At 34.8% G+C, this 17,328-nt stretch overlaps 2 protein-coding genes across 5 annotated transcripts; both read right to left on the bottom strand.

Annotated features, from left to right (window-relative positions):
- On the bottom strand, positions 106–7,358 carry LOC18592890 (tubulin-folding cofactor E). Of its 2 annotated transcripts, none has more exons than XM_018126061.1 (16): positions 6,979–7,358; positions 6,614–6,784; positions 5,592–5,638; positions 4,549–4,695; positions 4,247–4,321; positions 3,617–3,726; positions 3,377–3,519; positions 3,216–3,277; positions 2,532–2,639; positions 2,403–2,437; positions 1,520–1,585; positions 1,353–1,444; positions 1,177–1,253; positions 1,016–1,093; positions 582–754; positions 106–495 (listed from the first exon to the last, which is right to left on the bottom strand). In XM_018126061.1, the coding sequence occupies exons 1-15, from the start codon at positions 7,277–7,279 to the stop codon at positions 656–658; spliced, it is 1,611 nt and encodes a 536-aa protein (XP_017981550.1). In that variant the 5' UTR covers positions 7,280–7,358; the 3' UTR covers positions 106–495; positions 582–655. The 2 variants fall into 2 exon arrangements, with proteins under 2 accessions (XP_017981550.1, XP_017981549.1); XM_018126060.1 differs by having other exon boundaries at positions 106–454; positions 6,979–7,354.
- On the bottom strand, positions 7,683–16,989 carry LOC18592889 (non-lysosomal glucosylceramidase). Of its 3 annotated transcripts, XM_007019819.2 has the most exons (20): positions 16,731–16,989; positions 16,258–16,325; positions 14,618–14,722; positions 14,485–14,541; positions 14,319–14,389; positions 13,945–14,044; positions 13,253–13,323; positions 13,049–13,149; positions 12,865–12,968; positions 12,707–12,760; positions 12,571–12,626; positions 12,409–12,447; positions 12,156–12,300; positions 11,261–11,436; positions 11,106–11,173; positions 10,660–10,732; positions 10,517–10,578; positions 9,508–10,435; positions 8,867–9,157; positions 7,683–8,118 (listed from the first exon to the last, which is right to left on the bottom strand). In XM_007019819.2, exons 2-20 carry the CDS (start codon positions 16,318–16,320, stop codon positions 7,836–7,838), a joined length of 2,847 nt encoding a protein of 948 aa, XP_007019881.2. In that variant the 5' UTR covers positions 16,321–16,325; positions 16,731–16,989; the 3' UTR covers positions 7,683–7,835. The 3 variants fall into 3 exon arrangements, with proteins under 3 accessions (XP_007019881.2, XP_017981548.1, XP_017981547.1); XM_018126059.1 differs by lacking the exons at positions 16,258–16,325; positions 16,731–16,989 and adding an exon at positions 15,294–15,791; XM_018126058.1 differs by lacking the exons at positions 16,258–16,325; positions 16,731–16,989 and adding an exon at positions 15,094–15,144.

Here is a 17,328-nt window from a genome sequence, read left to right as displayed (position 1 = left end):
GCTAGTTGATTATATTAAAAATGTTTATTCATACATGGAATCCCTTCAATCATCATAATATTACTTAAAAGTCCAAGACCTGACTAGAGCTTGTTAATCCAGGTCTTGAAGAAAACTTGGCTACAATCTGCTGCCCTGATCATGAATCATCAAAAGTATAGATTGTAAAAGCCACAGAAGCCACAGTAACAAGGTGCACTTACCATTCATACCACAAAGTATGCTAATGCCAAAATTCACACGAAGGGGCCAAAAACTGTCCCTCCCTACCATATTACATAATCTTATAAGGTTCACTCTCATGGTATAGTCTTACTTGAGGCCTCCTTTTATGGTAGTTTTAGGAGGGTGACACAGCCATTTCAACAACAAATCAAAGCCCATCATTTTGTATCTTTCTTGGTTCTGGAAAGTCTAAAACAGACCTCATCTCAGCATGCGTCGTGTAGAACTCCTATTAAGAAAAATTTGATGTCAAAAGCATAATCCAAGCCACTGAAAAGGAGACAAAAAGGCACACATAAGCTTTCCTGAATGCCTGCAGCTTGAAGCAAATCAGGAAAGGAGAGATTAAATGATACCTTGCATTCTTGCATCCTTGAATATTCTGAAGCATAGAACAACATAACTTAAATCAACTCCATCAAATTGCTCGTTAACTCTCTTCATCCACAAGAATAGTTGACTCAGTGCCAACCCCAATGTCCATTAAAGATGCCATTTCATCATCAAGCAGCATTGGTAAAGGAGAACCCTGCAAATTTGAACATTAATCACAAATGATATTTTATAATTTATGGGTACTTAAAGCTCAACAAAGCATCCTTCTAACACTTGGAATAGTGGCGATCTTAGTCATGCCCTAGTTCTGAAAAGATTTTGACATAGGCCTAGGTCGATTAACAAAATCTAAGAGAACCATCACCAGCAAGGTCCAGAAAAAAAAAAATAGCACAAGGACAGGAATACAACATCAAAAGAAAACAAAACATAAAAAATATGATATAAGACAAACCTCTTCTTGAAGAAACAATTTTAGCTTCAGGGACTTTAGTTTGAAGAAACTTTCACAGAGAACTTTCAACTTGCCAACCTAAAATAAACAAAACTAATTGTGAGTGAATTTTCACACATATCCAACTAAATATGGTTGGAGGAAATGGTCTAGAATGTAACTGTTGTAGTGGCTGGCAATTTCTTTGTCAATGGAAGCTTCTCACCGATTGATGGGCCCACACATTTCAGAGTGACAGCTGCATGTTATATACACAGATGCAATCTGCTATAAGAGCATACAAAAAGAAGTTGATGAGAAGTAGGAAAAAGAAGAAAAATAAATTTAAGATTCATACACAAGAGTCCTGAAGCCATCTTCTGAGGGCCTGCTGCTCCCACTGATGGCCTTTCATCCTCAATCCCATGAAAATTCTTCAACTCAACAAACCTGTTGTTGAAGTTTAAGTTCAGAATAGCAGGAAGAAATGTCAGTTATACACATAGTTCAGTAGAGTAAATTTACAGGGGATGAAGCCGTTTAATCTCTTCTGGAGAATCAGCCAACTTTGACATTACCGAGCGTACATACCTGCAAGCAATATTGTACATTAATTATAAGATAATACAGCTCCCTAGTCAAACATTATGAATGTCAAATTCTCTCCAGGTCTAACAAAGACATGATCATGATTTTGCAGCTCACGGATTTTTCATTTTGCCTGGTAGCAATTGAATATTACAGGGTGGAGATGACTTGAATCCAAAGCGCTCAGTATTGACAGTATTTATCCATGTGATGTAACTCCTTTGAACGAAGAAGGTTAATAGACATCACAATAAGTTATCATCATCTAGCTATGATTTGCAGCAACTATTGCATAAATGACACAAGACAAACAGTATTTGGAGATTAATATGATTTTACTAAACTAATTTCCCTGGCATGACAGATAAGTGATTTTACTTGATGACAAAAAAAAAAACCTTAAATGCTTCACATAAGCAATGTGACACCAGAAAATTAAAATATGTATGATAATATTAATAACCATTTCTCACAATACATCTGCCAAGCAACTCATTTTAGCATGAACTGATAACTTCAGCAAGTGGAACCATGTATCAGGAACCATTATGGTGTGCTTCACAGAATTAATTAGTGCCATTATGCCTTAATTTCCCAGAAAAAAAATGACATCATGCCTTAAAAACAATGTCTTGACGAAGGAGGTAAATATATATAAAAAAAAGGTTTGAGGCAGAAACTAGAAAACTGCAATAAATAATGTTAAATCAAGAATAGGCGAGATTAAGAAAAGAGAGGGTGAAACAAAAGCCAGATTTAAAAGCATGATTTCATTTCAGAAAAGAATGAAGTAATGGACTATTGTACAGAGAAACAATACCGGATTTCTGACTCCTTTCTTTCACGACCACTTATCTGAAAGGTTGTTCGATAAGAATACATCAGATTCATTAGAATCTCATAAAGCAAGAAAGAAAAGCAGGCCTTTTATGCAGCTACTAGAGTTTACCTCACTCCCATTTAGCATTTCAATTTTTGCTAATCGTGCAATTAAAACAAATCTTGAGAGACCACCTCTTCCAGGATCAGCTATTGGGTTATCAGAAAGCCTGATGTCCTTAAAGTAATAAAAGAAGAAAAATCAAAAAAGAAGCTGAACATTTGGCATGTAACCAAGCAAAAGAGAGAATGACAGAACCATAAACAATTTCAAGTTCAACATCAAGAATCATAGTGAAGATTAGAGTCTACTATCATCAAGATCTTGTTGATTTATCCAAGATTTTAACTTCGCACTTGGCTCAAGGCCTAGTTTAGTGGGTATAATTATCACAAAACTTAGTTGATCGAAAAGATAAACACCAAAAATATATATTTACAGAACCATCTCAAAGTACATGTTGTCTCTATTAATCCAGCTTCATATTTAGGCATCCTGATTTATGTGAAATAATGGCAAAAGGATGACAGGAGAAATTCCAATCTAGTGGAGAGTTAGGGTGCTATACAAGAATTATAGTATATAAAATATTGACATTATATGCAACAACTGGTGTTTGCAAGCATAATGTCACCTTAACCATAAATACTTGATTTTACACCAGAGAATTAATTATTATGGTAGCAGCATGTTGTAAACTCCGAAGCCACTATCAACCACATAGAAGAGATGTTTCAGATGAAGAAACCTTACAATCAATTTTGGGAATGAGTTCAGCGAGTCAATTGAAGCCAGATCACTAATGTTGTTACTTCCTGGAGCATACAAAATTAAAATATAATATATATATATATATATATATCAGAGAGGGGAAAAGGCCAAATGACGGGAAAAAAGAACACTTGATAAATTACCAAGAAGAAGGCATCGCAGATTTTGAAATGGCAAGTAGCTTTCCTCACACGACTCATGATTACTGAGCAATTCTTGTATTTTATTATTAGCTGGGTAAAAGATGCTAGTCAACTTGTTCTTGTTCAAATAAAGCTGCTCCAAACTGAGACCAAGCATCACATTGTGAGTTGTTACAAAAATTCAGCAACTAGAAAATATGGGGACCAATTTTGGCAGATAAGCATGCACTTCATTCTGACCTTTTCAGTTGAGAAAGTTTTAAGATGTCATCCCATTCAGCTATGCAATTATCTTCCAAATTCAGAAGCCGCAAAGAATCAAATCCTTGAACGACTGATGAAGATGTTGGCTGACAACAAAAAGAGAAATAAAAGCAGAGATATGCATCACAAAATCAGTGATATTTAGTGTTTGAAATAATGGATATACCAAAAATTTAGAACAAAATAAAAGGCAACAGTGAATGAGCAAATATCAAAAAACATCTTTATTCTTCCTTGAGGGCCTTGGATCTCAAGAACAAGATAAAGTCAAAACAGAATTTTATGAACGAACCCTTGATCAGTTTCATCCAGAATATTTTACAATGGAAAGGTACAAAGTCTGGTATTGTCTGTTCAACAAATTAAGAATTGAAAAACCTTTATCCACTTCTCTCATTACAACTATCTTGCAGATCAAAAAATGACTTTTTTTTTTTCATTTTATTGTCATTTTGCTGGAAAATACATATAATATAAGAGCAGGCATGCAAAAGTAGTGTGTGCTGTACATTATAACCAATAAAAGGGCACTGAACAAAAGCCAGAGTGATAATAGTTTCAACACATAATCCTATTGGAGCTTCAAGTAAGTTAAATAAGTTATACCTTTATGGTGCTTATGTTATTCTCCATCATGTGTAACTCCTCAATCACTGGTAATGAATGTTTGAGGATTTCAACCTGCCATGTCAAAAGGATACCAAATGCCTTCAATTCATGGGATCTTAAGACTATAAATTCTTTGCTTTCTCTCTCTAAATTTTCTCCTTACCCTGCAAAACTTAATTTGCACGTAACTATCATTTCCATGATTAAAACAATGCCACTTCCGTTCATTACTTTTAAAAAACCACACATCTTCACATCATTCAAAAGAATATTCTACAAATGAAAGAAGTATAGCCCACCTGTGACCAGTTTATGCCTGTATTGTTCAAAACTAAAACACGGATGCCTTTTAGTAGGGGCAACTGAGTGATGTTTTGCGTCATTAAATTATTAGACAAATTAAGTGCTACAAGATGTGGTAACTGTTCACATATGGTGCCAACATCCTGCAAGAAAAGATTGATTCAAACGTGAGTAAACCAAGAAAGAGAGCATGATCATGCAGTGCCAAGCAGTTCCGGAATCACAAGCAAGTAAATATAACCATTAACATATGGCCAGTCTCTTAAGGTTAAAGCAGAACAATTATATCTAAGGAAAAAACTCAATAATGATCTCATTAGAAAAAATGAATAATATTCTCATTAATTGATCTAAATTATATATATGCCCCACATAAGTAAATAAATTTTAGATGTCAAAACATGCACAAGAATAAACAAACAAGCAGTTCAACATTTATAAAATACTCCTACGAGAATTTTACATGTCTGCAACTGTAACTTTGCAATGTTCTCTAGACATTTCTTTGCACCTTGGAGCACAAATGCATGCATAAAGAAACAGTATACTGAATAATAACAATCATAAAGCACAATTATAGGCTCCTGAAATACATTGCACCCAGTGAAAGGATTGGCAAAGAGGCAAATTTTCTGCATTTAATACATATTCTTATCACAGTATATCAACTCTGAAAAATATAAAATAGGCAATGCATGGTAAGTTTAGATAAAATTGCCTCAACCTTATTTGTTTACAGCCAAAAAAGTTATTTCCAAAATAATCTCAAGTAATTCATTGCGATCAATGAAATAAAAAATTAGCAACTTCAAGTACATTTCTGAGCTAAAGTTTCTCTAAAACTATCAAGCACTAGTACATCTAGAAAAAGCAGTTAAGGTCCTAAATAACTTATTCAATCAATAGCAGCTAGAAAGTGTGCTCTATAATGTGAATAGCAAAAGCTAATATAAATACAGAAAGCATGTAAATGCTACAACCAACTGTTCAATCAAAGAAAATCTTTAGTAAAGGTAGCCCCAACTAGAATCACATGTACCTTCCAATCTGAAATCAGATTTCCTGTCAAGTCAAGTTCCTTTAAATCTGTGACAAGAACATAATTATTAGCAAAAGAGCAATCAAATCAGTAGTATCAGCTACTTATTCAGTAAAATGCAACAATTACATGCTAAAAATCCAAAAATAAAAAAGTTCGCATTGATTGGTTTAAGCTGCCTTAAAATGTGAAGAATTATGAAAATAAGATATAAAATGTATCAAAGCCAAGCAATATATCTTAAAACCATGAAACATAACACAGAAACTAGCTCAGTCATCATGCATATGTTTGTACAAAGCATTCTGTGTATTGTGTAAATAATTTGTCCAAGCTTATGAAACAAGCACAAAAGTAAAACTTTTTGTCACTTCTACTAAATGCCACAACCAAAAATTGGAATCTTGTCTCCCAAGTAGGAAAAAGTTGACTGCATGTACCTAAGAAAGGCTAAACAGAGTAAATTTCAAATATTAAGGCAACTGTATAAGGACTTGTGGCTTCAAATATAAACTTGAATTTATTTATTTTTATTAAGGCATCCACTGAGAAACAATATTATACAGCATTTTGATATTAAAATTAGTGATTCTCATGTTTTAGGAGCATCCAAGGTTTTTATGTTTCCTTTTTTCCCTTCATGTCTCTTTTCGAAAACCAAGTTATAGTTAAAAAAAATGCGAGAATATCAAAAGCAAATTCAAAGCCACAAGCAGCTAACCCGGAAAACTATCAGAATAAGACTTAAATGACCTGCAACCTAGAAGTAAAATTCAAGTAGGGTACTTTTATAAACTTTTATAATACAACATAATCTTTTATACCCACAAAAGAAGTTATTATATGCTTTTATATCATCCATAAGGTCTCTTCTTAACTTAATTGACATGGATAAAATACACAAAATCATGAAGCAATAAAATTCAATGTGATTTTTGGCCTATCAAGATTTATACTTAAAAATTACCTGACACATTAAAGAACATTCTGAGCACGAAAGTTACAAGGAAAGACCAACTCACTTGGCACAGCAGCATGAATTTCAGCCGGGCCTCCAGGACTGCTTACACCCAAATAGGATATTGAAGCACTTTTCAACTCTTCAAATCGACTTAACTTATCTTCGATCTTGTCTTTACCCAATAGTTGAACAGAAACACGCTTATTGCTGGCTGAAAGCACATACATTTCACCTGCAAAAGCAGAATCCTTTAGCTTCCTATTAGGCCAAAACATGTAAAATCCCATATCAAAGTACAAAGGTAAAATCCCATATATTCTGTTATAAAATAATTACTTGTTTAATTCTTGAAAAACATTAAGTATTTTCTTTTGTATCAAAATCTCATATCAATGAGGTAGGCATTTGAGTGAGTGGGTGAGTTACCCTCATCCTCTTTGGTGGAGTGGGATTTATATCTGAGGTTAAGAGCCTGAAGCAGTGAAATGCCTGGACTGAGGTTCTGGACTCTCACGAAGGAACCTGACTTTTGGGATCGAGCTTGGAAGTATCGGACTCCATTGATGGAGCCATCGTGTTTGCCATCTCCTCCATTGTCCCAGTCGACCCCGACCCACGTGCCTGAGTATCCTTCCACGTTGCCTACGTACTTGACCGTGCCCACTCGGCGTGGATCGGTCGATGAGTGCACTCGTTGTCCGAGTGTGAAACACGAGTTTTGCTCCATTTTCTTGTGAGTTAATACTTGCTATACCTCTGTTGCCTTTAAGGTTCAACTCAAACAGCATTTCCCAAGAGGCCCAAATTGGTAAAATTACTCGAGAAATTGTGTACTATAGCATTTTATTCAATTTAGTCCCTCTCAAACAAAATTTGTCTTGTTCAGTCCATGTCCTCTGCTATTTGGTATAATTTGATCCTTATGATTAACTCCGTTTTACAGTGCTGACATGTTATCTTTGACTATGGGTCGATACTTATACGAAACAATCTCGGGAAAGCTATTCATGGGAAGACTATTTGAGCTACATCAATGCACTGTATTCAAAATCGACCCATTATGTTACTTCAGAGTATTAGAGTCATGAAACCTCTATGCTGTGGAAATTCAGTCTTCATCAGCTTCTTGTAAAAGATATAAATTTTTATTTAATATGAGGGAAGGGTGTACAGTACTATAATTGTATCTCTCCCTAGGTGAGAGATACTTGTTAAATAAAAATGAAAATTGAAGTTGTCTAAAATTATTGAAAATTCCCAAAGTGATTTTATTGATCTAATAATCAAATTGGTACTCTTCTGCAAATGAACTCAGTGACAGACTGTAGGAAGGTTTTAGAGGTTTCCTCCTTACTAGGCAGCTTTAAGAGGTGAGCCACTTTTGAATATCCTAGATGCTGCTTATGGTATAAAAAGTCATTAATCACTCCATGTTTCATCTCCTCTGTGAAGAGTTTTGGCTTTGTCAAAGCCCATTGCATTGCCCATACTGCTAAAGGTCTCATGTAACAGAGGGATCTGAACTGCTCATCTGTGTTCCAGGCTTCTGGGGTCTGAAAAGAGTACCTGTAAAGCAATACCAACACCTATAATAACTGAACAGAAAGAAATTCAACCATAGTTCCAATGAAGAATATAGTTCTCTGGTTTTTCTAGTGGTGGAACCAAGTCCCCTACTATCTGTCAGGTATAAAGGACTGATCCTTGCATTTTGTGATTTAGTGTCTTGCATTGTACTCAGGAGTCTAGCATTGAATTAAAGAACTTAGTTCTGAGAATATACAAATGCCAAGAAATTGATACTTCTCCATTTGTTTTTAGTGGAAAAGGATGGGGAGGGGGGGCAGATATGGCAGAAAGTATCTTATGATCAGAAGTACCTACACAAAATTGTAAACCTCATCCATTCTTGAGACTTATTTCTAATGCTATCAGATTCTACAAGAATGAAGGTAGAGGACAAGCTTGATGATATATTTGTTTTGGTCAATGTATACATGCTTATAAGCATCATACCATCAAACATCTAAATCTTTGTGTCCTATTGGTTTTGTGAATTAAACTCCCCCTTCGAAAAGATTTTCTCTGAAATACCCCGTAACATTGAGGCTGTTCAATGTTATCCTCATGATTTCCATGGTGCTACCATGGGATTATTGGAAACCACATAACATTGAGGCTGTTCTATATTATCTTCATCCGTTATGTCTTCATGATTTCCATGGTGCTACCATGGGATTATTGGAATAAAGTAACTTGCTGTTTTCCAGAAGCTAATTCCAAAGTCAAAAGTAAAGAATGTAAGTTAACTCACCCGAGACCTTGCTGTGACCAAGCAGCTTCATACGCACCGGCTGCTGTTTTAAATGCTGTTTCGACCATCCCCTCTTGAATCATAGTAGCAGCAACAGCATATGTAACTCCAGCCCAAACTTCCCTTGATTGTAGTGCTGACATATCAACTCTTCCATCTGGAAGCATCCCATTTACGGCACCACGTGTTCCTCCTTTCACCTTTAAGACATTGAAATCATATATCGTTTGAAGTGCACTTCTCACTTTGTCATCATCTGCAATTGGCATGAGACCACTTGCTCTAGCATACCTATAATTCCACCCAAGTTAGTATGTGTCCACATTTAGTCAGCATAAAGAAATAAACAGTTCTCGAACAAAATAAGATCATGATGGTGCTTCTAGTTCAAACAGCAGCATGATTATTATATTTGTATGGCAATCAGATGTGATTTATAAGTTATAAAAGCAACTATAGAACTGCATAAAAGGTTAACATGCTCAATCAAAGAAGTAGAAAGTTTTGGCATAGCATAATAATGATATTATGAGCTAACATACATGTACCATACATCACTGATATGTCAAAATTTTTTCCTTATATGCAGCATTCGAATACTATATTAAAGGGGGAAAGAATAAATGTAACTACGTGCTCACCATTGTCCAGCCAGTTGATCAGCTAGAATACATCTGCTGGAACTACTCCATGTGTTGTCATAGTTGAAGTAGGAGCCATTCCACAAGGTGCCATATACAGATTTTGCCTTTTGATACTTCACATGAAAGTAGGCAGCAGACACATCATCACCTACTTGGCAAGCAATAGATGAAGCAGCTTGGAGGGCTGCCACCCAGAGCCCCCCACTATAAGCACTCACACCAGTAACAGACCATGCATCATATGTTTGATCTGGGAAACCTTGATTCTCAATCATCCCATCTCCATCACTATCAAATTGTTCCATAAAAGCCATTGCAGTATAAACTGAAGGCCAAACAGCCTGTGCAAAATTTTTGTCTCCAGTAGCAACAATATCCCTATAGATTTGGAGAACAAACTTAGAATTCAGGTCTTTCCAATTATCTGTATTAAATAGATTATAAGCATTTACTTCAAACCAAGGGTCATTAAGCCCAATATCATGTGGAACAGCACCAAGAACCTTTCTTGGAACCCATTTCCCATCACTCATAATTTCCATCTTGCTTGGATCATGTATCATAACTGCTGCTGCAAAGTCTCTCTGGATGCTCAGTTCAAGTTTTGGGAATAGCATGAGTAGTGCAAAGGAGGAGTAGAAATGAACATCATAAGTGTTCCACATGAGGTACTCACTCCCTTCAAGGTAGAGGAACTGACCAATGTTTTCTTCTCCATCCTGGAGCAAACGGGTTCCAAAAGCAGCATTTGACATTAGAGGAATATGTGCTTTCTCGAGTACAGATGTCATCCTCTCTAGGATGTCAATAGCTATACCATCTTGATTAGCAGTGTCAATTGTATTATCCAAATGTGATCTGGACTTGTCAAGAGAAAACTTCTTCTTTCCGATGGATACTAAACTTTGCATTGGAGGTGATCCATCTGTAGCAAGTAAAAGGAAACCGTCAATAATTGGGTTGCACTACAATTCTGGAAAATGAATTTATTAAGCTCCATGTATACCTGTCCATATTGTCCCCCCTGCATTAAGGTAGTAGAGCTCATTGAAGAGAATGACAGGATACCTGGAAAATTTTTCTTTTAAAAATTCTTCAACAAGTTGGAAGATCACATATTATCTGATCAGAAACTTCATATAATCTCACCAGTCTGGAAGCCTTTTGTCTTCAAGAATTGGTCTTTGCCATGATTCTATCTGGGATTCCCAGTTAGAATGCTCTAGGTTCAAAATTATGAGAACACAAATATTCAGTAAGTGAGCATTATTGCTATTTCACCAAATGACATGTTCCAAACACGCAACTATGTTCATAGTTGTTTTCAAGTACTGTAAAACAGAGGTATAAGTCTCTCATTTGGACCAGATAAGCCATGTGTTACCAAAGTTAATGCGTCCTTACCACCATAAAAATGATGACAAGACAAGTTAGCACTGTACATTTGTATAAAATAATGATAACCATAAACCATGTCAAGGGAAGAGTTTCTGATTCTTAATGGCAAAGAAAACATTTTAGCTACTACAGTAATAATATGTTTCAGAAAATTTGCAAGGTTAATTTGTACATTAGCTAAGTCATGTAAATATTACCAAAAATAGAATCATGTGCAATATTTGCTGCTGCATCCCCTAAAGTGCCATAATATTTCGTATAGCGCCTGTTATTAGAGATATTTGATTAGTTCCAAGTCATGTAACTTTCAGAAATTAGATTCATAAAGTTTCAGAGAACCAATGAAACTAACTTGTGGTATGTCTTGTCATCAAATCTTACTTCTGGACAGTCCCATGCAAGTGAGAATGTGACTCTACGAACAGAATCAGAAGGAACAGTCACAGAGGCTGCAACAGCTGCTCCAATGGATGATCCTGGTTCTGAAGGTGAAGATTCTTCATAATCAAGGTTGTCAAATGACCCATGCTATAACAATGAAAAATCAAAATTTATAAGGATCATCATATATGATACATCAGTGTTCTCTGGTCTACCAGGAGACATAACTTAGCCTAAGTGACTACCAGGAGACATAACTTAGACATCATGATCTACATGTTGTGCTCAGGAACCTAGCAGTAGCCAAAATAGTAAAGAAGCTACTCACTTCTTATACACTAATACACTCACAAAAAGCATTGGAATGATCCTTCTCATCCAAACAAAGTAATAAGACAAAGGAAAGATCAATTAATGATGTGCTACCAAAAACTGTGGCCACTATGACAGCAGTCTGCACATAAATTGACTCTTGCTGTGTAAGGCAGTCAGTCTCCTAATTGAAAATCAATATGAATCTTACTCTGATATGAAGCTAAGTGGTGAGTTACACATTCTTTGTAATAGTTTATGAAACCAACATGCAGAAAATCTTCAGGAACATAGTGCTTTGTGTCATGTCATCAAAGATTAAACTGAATCTTATAATTTTTGAATGAAATTCATTCTTTCTATTTTCATATCATAAGTGTTCATATTAGCAGCTGTAAAAACCAACACATAACTTACAAATGAAGGAAAATATACTAGATTAATAATTACGAAATTTTGGAAAAGAGGAAAAGCTAGATAAGATATCAAGACAAACAATAAGAGCAGCTTTCTGCTAAAATATACAAAAAAAAAAAGAGGAAATATTTGCCAACCTTTTTAATTTCATGCCACATATCTTTGGCACTCATGCCTTGAAAATTTCCAGATATCAAGAAGCAAGGGCACTCTGAGACATGTACTTCACTAGTTTCCTTTGCTGCAATGGCAAAAGTAAGTGGAGGTTTCCCATTGGCTGTTCTGTAAGAGATATTCTTCCTATTAGTGATTTGAGGTGACTATTAATCCATATTAATATCTAGAAACAAGAACCTATTATTATTTTCTTGAATCAATGAAAGAACTTACTTGTGGTGTAGAAGTACTCCACGAACTCCATCTTCTGTCCTGATGGCAGTATAGCATTGTAAAGGGAATATATTGTTAGGTTCAATGTAGGACTGAAATATAGTAAAAATAAGATAAGTAATCTCATGTAATTAGCTTAATGTCCATTGACTACATCCTTACTTCATCTTTAAGTTGAAGTGATCACCAGAAAATCCAGAGTTCCCTCCCACCGAATTCTGAACAGATCAGATACAGTTGATAATTATAGAGAAATATGATTCAATACTGAATATTCAAAGTAAGAATTTTAACTTACAGTCCATGTAAAAAGCAAGGTGACATCAGCAGAGGTACTTCCAGTATTAGAGAGCTGAAGTAGGCATAAAAAGTAATTACCAAAGGCCAAAACTATCTGTAGATAAAAAAACTAATGATATACATGAAGTCTCCAACCCAGCATTTCCTAAGTCCTACCGTGAACGTAAACACTGATACAGGAAAACTGCTCTCTTTGTAATTGTGAGGAATAAAAGGTGAAATTTGACAACAACTGATTCTAAGCTCTGGATCAGGTTGACCTGCTTTGCAAAAAACCTTATCAGAATGTAGACAACTGGTATACAAAATTCAACTGTCAACAGTGTCTGAAGTTTAATACCCTCATAAATAGTCCATGACCTTGGAAACAAAGCATGGTATGTACACTTCTCCCCTTTCAAGTTCCAATCCCAAGATTCAATGCCCAGACCTGTACTTTCTCTGCAATTTTTTTTTTCACATAATCATTTTTCTATTGACTCACATATGACAGAATAATTTCAAAATATTAATAGATTAATGTTCTCAACTATAGCTGGCTTACTTTGGCACCTCTGGACTTCTTGCACATAGTACAGTTGAACATTTGTTTCCATTTGGACGTGATACAATAGCCTTGATGAGAAAAATGATTACAGAAGTTTTTAGTTGTACCAAAAGAGATATTAAACATATATACATTTTGTCAGATGAAATATAACAATTACTCAGACACATTCATTTGTAATTAAATTCATCAAGAAGCACTTATAACTTCTTACATATGCAGGAGATGTTATTTATATCCATTCAAAAGGAAAGCCACTTTCTTAAGTAGATGCCAACATAATTTTTACGTTCTTTGAGATTCTTGGATTTATGCAGCAATCTTTGAATGTTTTCAGATAAGGGTTAACTGCTTATAGCTATAAGTTAAATACCAATAAATATGTGATATATATGTAGCAAGATGATCAGATGACCAACTTAAGGTAACTAAATGAGATCAACTTAGAAGTTTGTAGTGCAACTCTGAGATCAAGGCATACGAGGAGAGCCTCCAGAATGCTTTCCTTTATTTCTTAAATAGTGAATTTTTCCTCATTGATATTGATTAACAAGTGACATTAAATTAAATTGGTGTCCTCTAATAGTTTGATGTTGAAAAACTTTTATTTATCATATTCAGCATCCATCAGGCATATTAGAACAAGTACTAAGCCAGCTATGGCTTTAAGCTATGAAAAGAAAACTTACAGAGAACTGATTTGCCAAGATTGGACCCTCTTCACATACTTTGGGAAATAGTTTAAAGCGTTGAAATTCACCTCTGTAACCTCTTCCAATGCTTCCTGCCCTAAAGTTGATGCTTTAAATGTAAGAGATATTTGGAGAATTTGAAGACAACAAAAAGAAAAGGAGGTTCCGAACAGAAGCAGAATCTAGACCATGAGATTGGAAAGGAAAAGTGTGGAGGAGATGATTACAAAAGGATTTTATGGGTAAATATTTTCATTTCAAATTCTAGACCATGAGGTTGAAAAGGAACTTATCTATCACAACATAAAAATTTATTACAAACAACATGCACTCATAAGCATACTTGTCAAATGGTAGAAGTGAAAACTTACCCTATACCACCTAAAGGAACGCCATGATCAGATGTAACAAGGTGCTTTCTGAAAATATCAAATATAGATGCCTGAAAATAAAAGGAAATTTTGTTGTAATTGGCATAGTGATAATAATATAAAATGACTATGACATTTGGTTCAGAGAAAAGATTAGATATATTACTCTTCCTTTTGCTTCTTCTTCTTTGGTGTAACGCCACAGCCGAAAACCTATTTGTGCCTGCAAAAAAAAATCAAGTAGTCAGATGACATATTCCTATTAAAATGCAGATAATCTTAGGCAGCTGCAAACATACCATATGAATTATCTCATTGAAACCTAGGCCAAAAGCAGTAGGGGGTTTTCGAATGCTATTCAATTGCCGTTGCCATGTGAGGGAAGGAGGTTTCCCCGAATCAGCCTAACAATTTTCAGAATAAGGTTGCTCAGTTCAAAGTAGAAGCACGAAATCAGAATATGAGAATTTCTGGATAAAACTGTGTGAATCACCTAATAGACATTATTCATTAATGTCCAATTCTTTATCTTATTCAAAAGGAATTGCAACTTAATTGTGTAATCATATCCGTTTATCTCAGCCAGGATGACACATAAATATTTGAAAATGAACTCAGATTGTCAGTTTATTTCTCAATAAATAAGCATCTATGTTGCATTCATCAACTAAAAACCAACAAGCATGTATATTTTTACAAGTTCGTTTTACAATATAATTTCAATTACATAGCAAAGATCCAATTTTCCTTATTCATCAGAGTCATTGGAAGTAACCTGCTTAGAAAGGATAAAAAAGGGAAAAAACTCCATGAAGAAATTTTCAGAAAACATCAAGACCTTGGAACTGCCATCCTACAATTTGAGTCAGCTACAGCATTTTGAAGAAACATAAAATGACAAAGAAGATTTAGCTTTAAAAGTAAGGATAAGGAAAGCTTCTGTATATAGCATTTTGCAGGCAATGGACTTAATACCATTTTCTGGTTTGATCATCAGGCACCAGCAGCTTCTTTGTGGAACCAATATTCTTAGTTAGTGACAGAAATAATAATAGTAGAAGGGAAGAACTACTGAATGGACTCAAAGGGTTCTCTGGAGAAAAAAAGGAATCAAAACTGACAATATATCTAAGCTCTATTCTGTTATAGAGCATTTGTATTTGGCAGGCATTCTAGAAAATATTCTGTATTGACAGAACTGTAAAAAGGTGAAAGACAGAGATTGACTGATACCACAAAATAATGCAAGTATTGGTGCAATAAGTACTGTCAGAAAATGTCTTTTGCAACAACTATGTATTCATTAATCAACACTCATTGTTTAATTTTTGGTCTCTGGTTGTTGCCAAATTAAGCAAATACACATTCTTTTGCAGAAGTTCTGGAAAGCCTTTGACTTCTGGAAATTTTTATGACGACTTCAAGTTTGAGCTAGATGCTACCCGAATTCATCTCTCCTGTAATCAGACTATCGTTGAAAAAATAGTCATAAATTCATAGCTTTATTCACACAAAAACAATAGTTCACAGTTCACACAAAAGGTATCAAGAACATGACATTGCCCCTTTTCTTTTTTTGTATAATGGCAACCCAATATCTATAAGATTCCTTCTGCTATGAAGCAACAGAAGAATATGTAACAATGCGTACTTAACAAAAAAGAACTGGGGCTTCTTTTGCCAAAGCTGCCTATAGTCCTCAACAGGGTTTTCTCTGCTAATGATTCATCCATTATTATTTATGAATAAAAGTACAATTACGACAAGCTTTTCCATTGATACAGAACTTCCCAGTTCAGAAAACTGACAGAATATGGAGTTTTGAGACCAGAAACAATGTAAGTAGTTGTTACATCTAATCATCTCTTCAGGAAAGAAACACATTCTGAACAGGAGGATGACCCATTTCTGTTGAAATATAAATCATTTGCCAACTTACCTCAATCAAAGTACCATTGCTAGCCTTATCATTTTCAACAGTTTCTTTCAAGCCATTCTCCATATTGCCTGAAAAAGACAAGAAAAATTTTTAAAGCTCTGAGATTTAATACAGCCATACTTTCCAAATTCTGTCTTGTCATAGATGAATGTGGAATGCAGCTTGGAGCCCACCACCCACGTTTAATTATATGGGAACATAAAATAAAAGAAATGAAAGTGACAAGTCAACCATTAACGATCATAGCAAGATGTTGCCTGTGCTGTGCTTATATCAGATAACTATTATCAATCATTTCTGAATATTGAACATATACTGGGAAGTGAAGTAACGAGTCAAAGTGGAGAAAACCGCTAATGATCATCATAGCAAGATGTTGATGTGACAAAGAAAGACTAACCTGGAAACCGAAAAAAAAAAAAAAAACAAGAGTCTCTTCTGGCTTATATCAGATACAGCAAATAAAAGCTTACCCTTGCTGCCTGTGCTTCTTCTCTTAATGATTTGCTGCTTTGGGTTTTCGTTAAATGATCAAAGAGAGAGACACAGAGAGTTTGAGAGTGAGAGAGAGAGAGAGAGATGACTCAATGGGTTACTGAAATCAAAGCATTGATGGTAAATGTTGTTGCATATTGGATAAGGAAACACTTAATATAGGGAGAAAGAGAAAGAAAAACAGAGGAAAAGGAAGGTGGTTGATGATTGAAACATCTGTCAATCAAAGCGTAAAATATCATTGGCTGGACTTCACAACCTTTTGTGTGTATATATATATATATATATATAAAGATACAATGGGGTAGTTGGAGTGAACGAGATTTGATATTTTTTCCCTCCATATTTCGTCTTGTTTTTTCTACTATAATGGATATCGGTCCTCTTTTTCTATTATATATTTTCAACACTAATGGTTGGTGGGTCATGTGACAGATTCCAAAAGTAAACCATTTGTGTTTAATAATTGAATACCTTTTTCTTTTTAAAATTAATATTTATTGTCAGGTGTACTGAATGTGAAAACTCATTATTTATTTATTTATTTATTAATAATTAATTATATATAAATTTAAA

Source organism: Theobroma cacao, chromosome 8 (assembly GCF_000208745.1).
Source record: "Theobroma cacao cultivar B97-61/B2 chromosome 8, Criollo_cocoa_genome_V2, whole genome shotgun sequence".
Classification (NCBI taxonomy): Eukaryota; Viridiplantae; Streptophyta; class Magnoliopsida; order Malvales; family Malvaceae; genus Theobroma; species Theobroma cacao.
The sequence above is the reverse complement of the archived record's forward strand: the minus strand, read 5'-3'. Positions and strand labels throughout refer to the sequence as shown.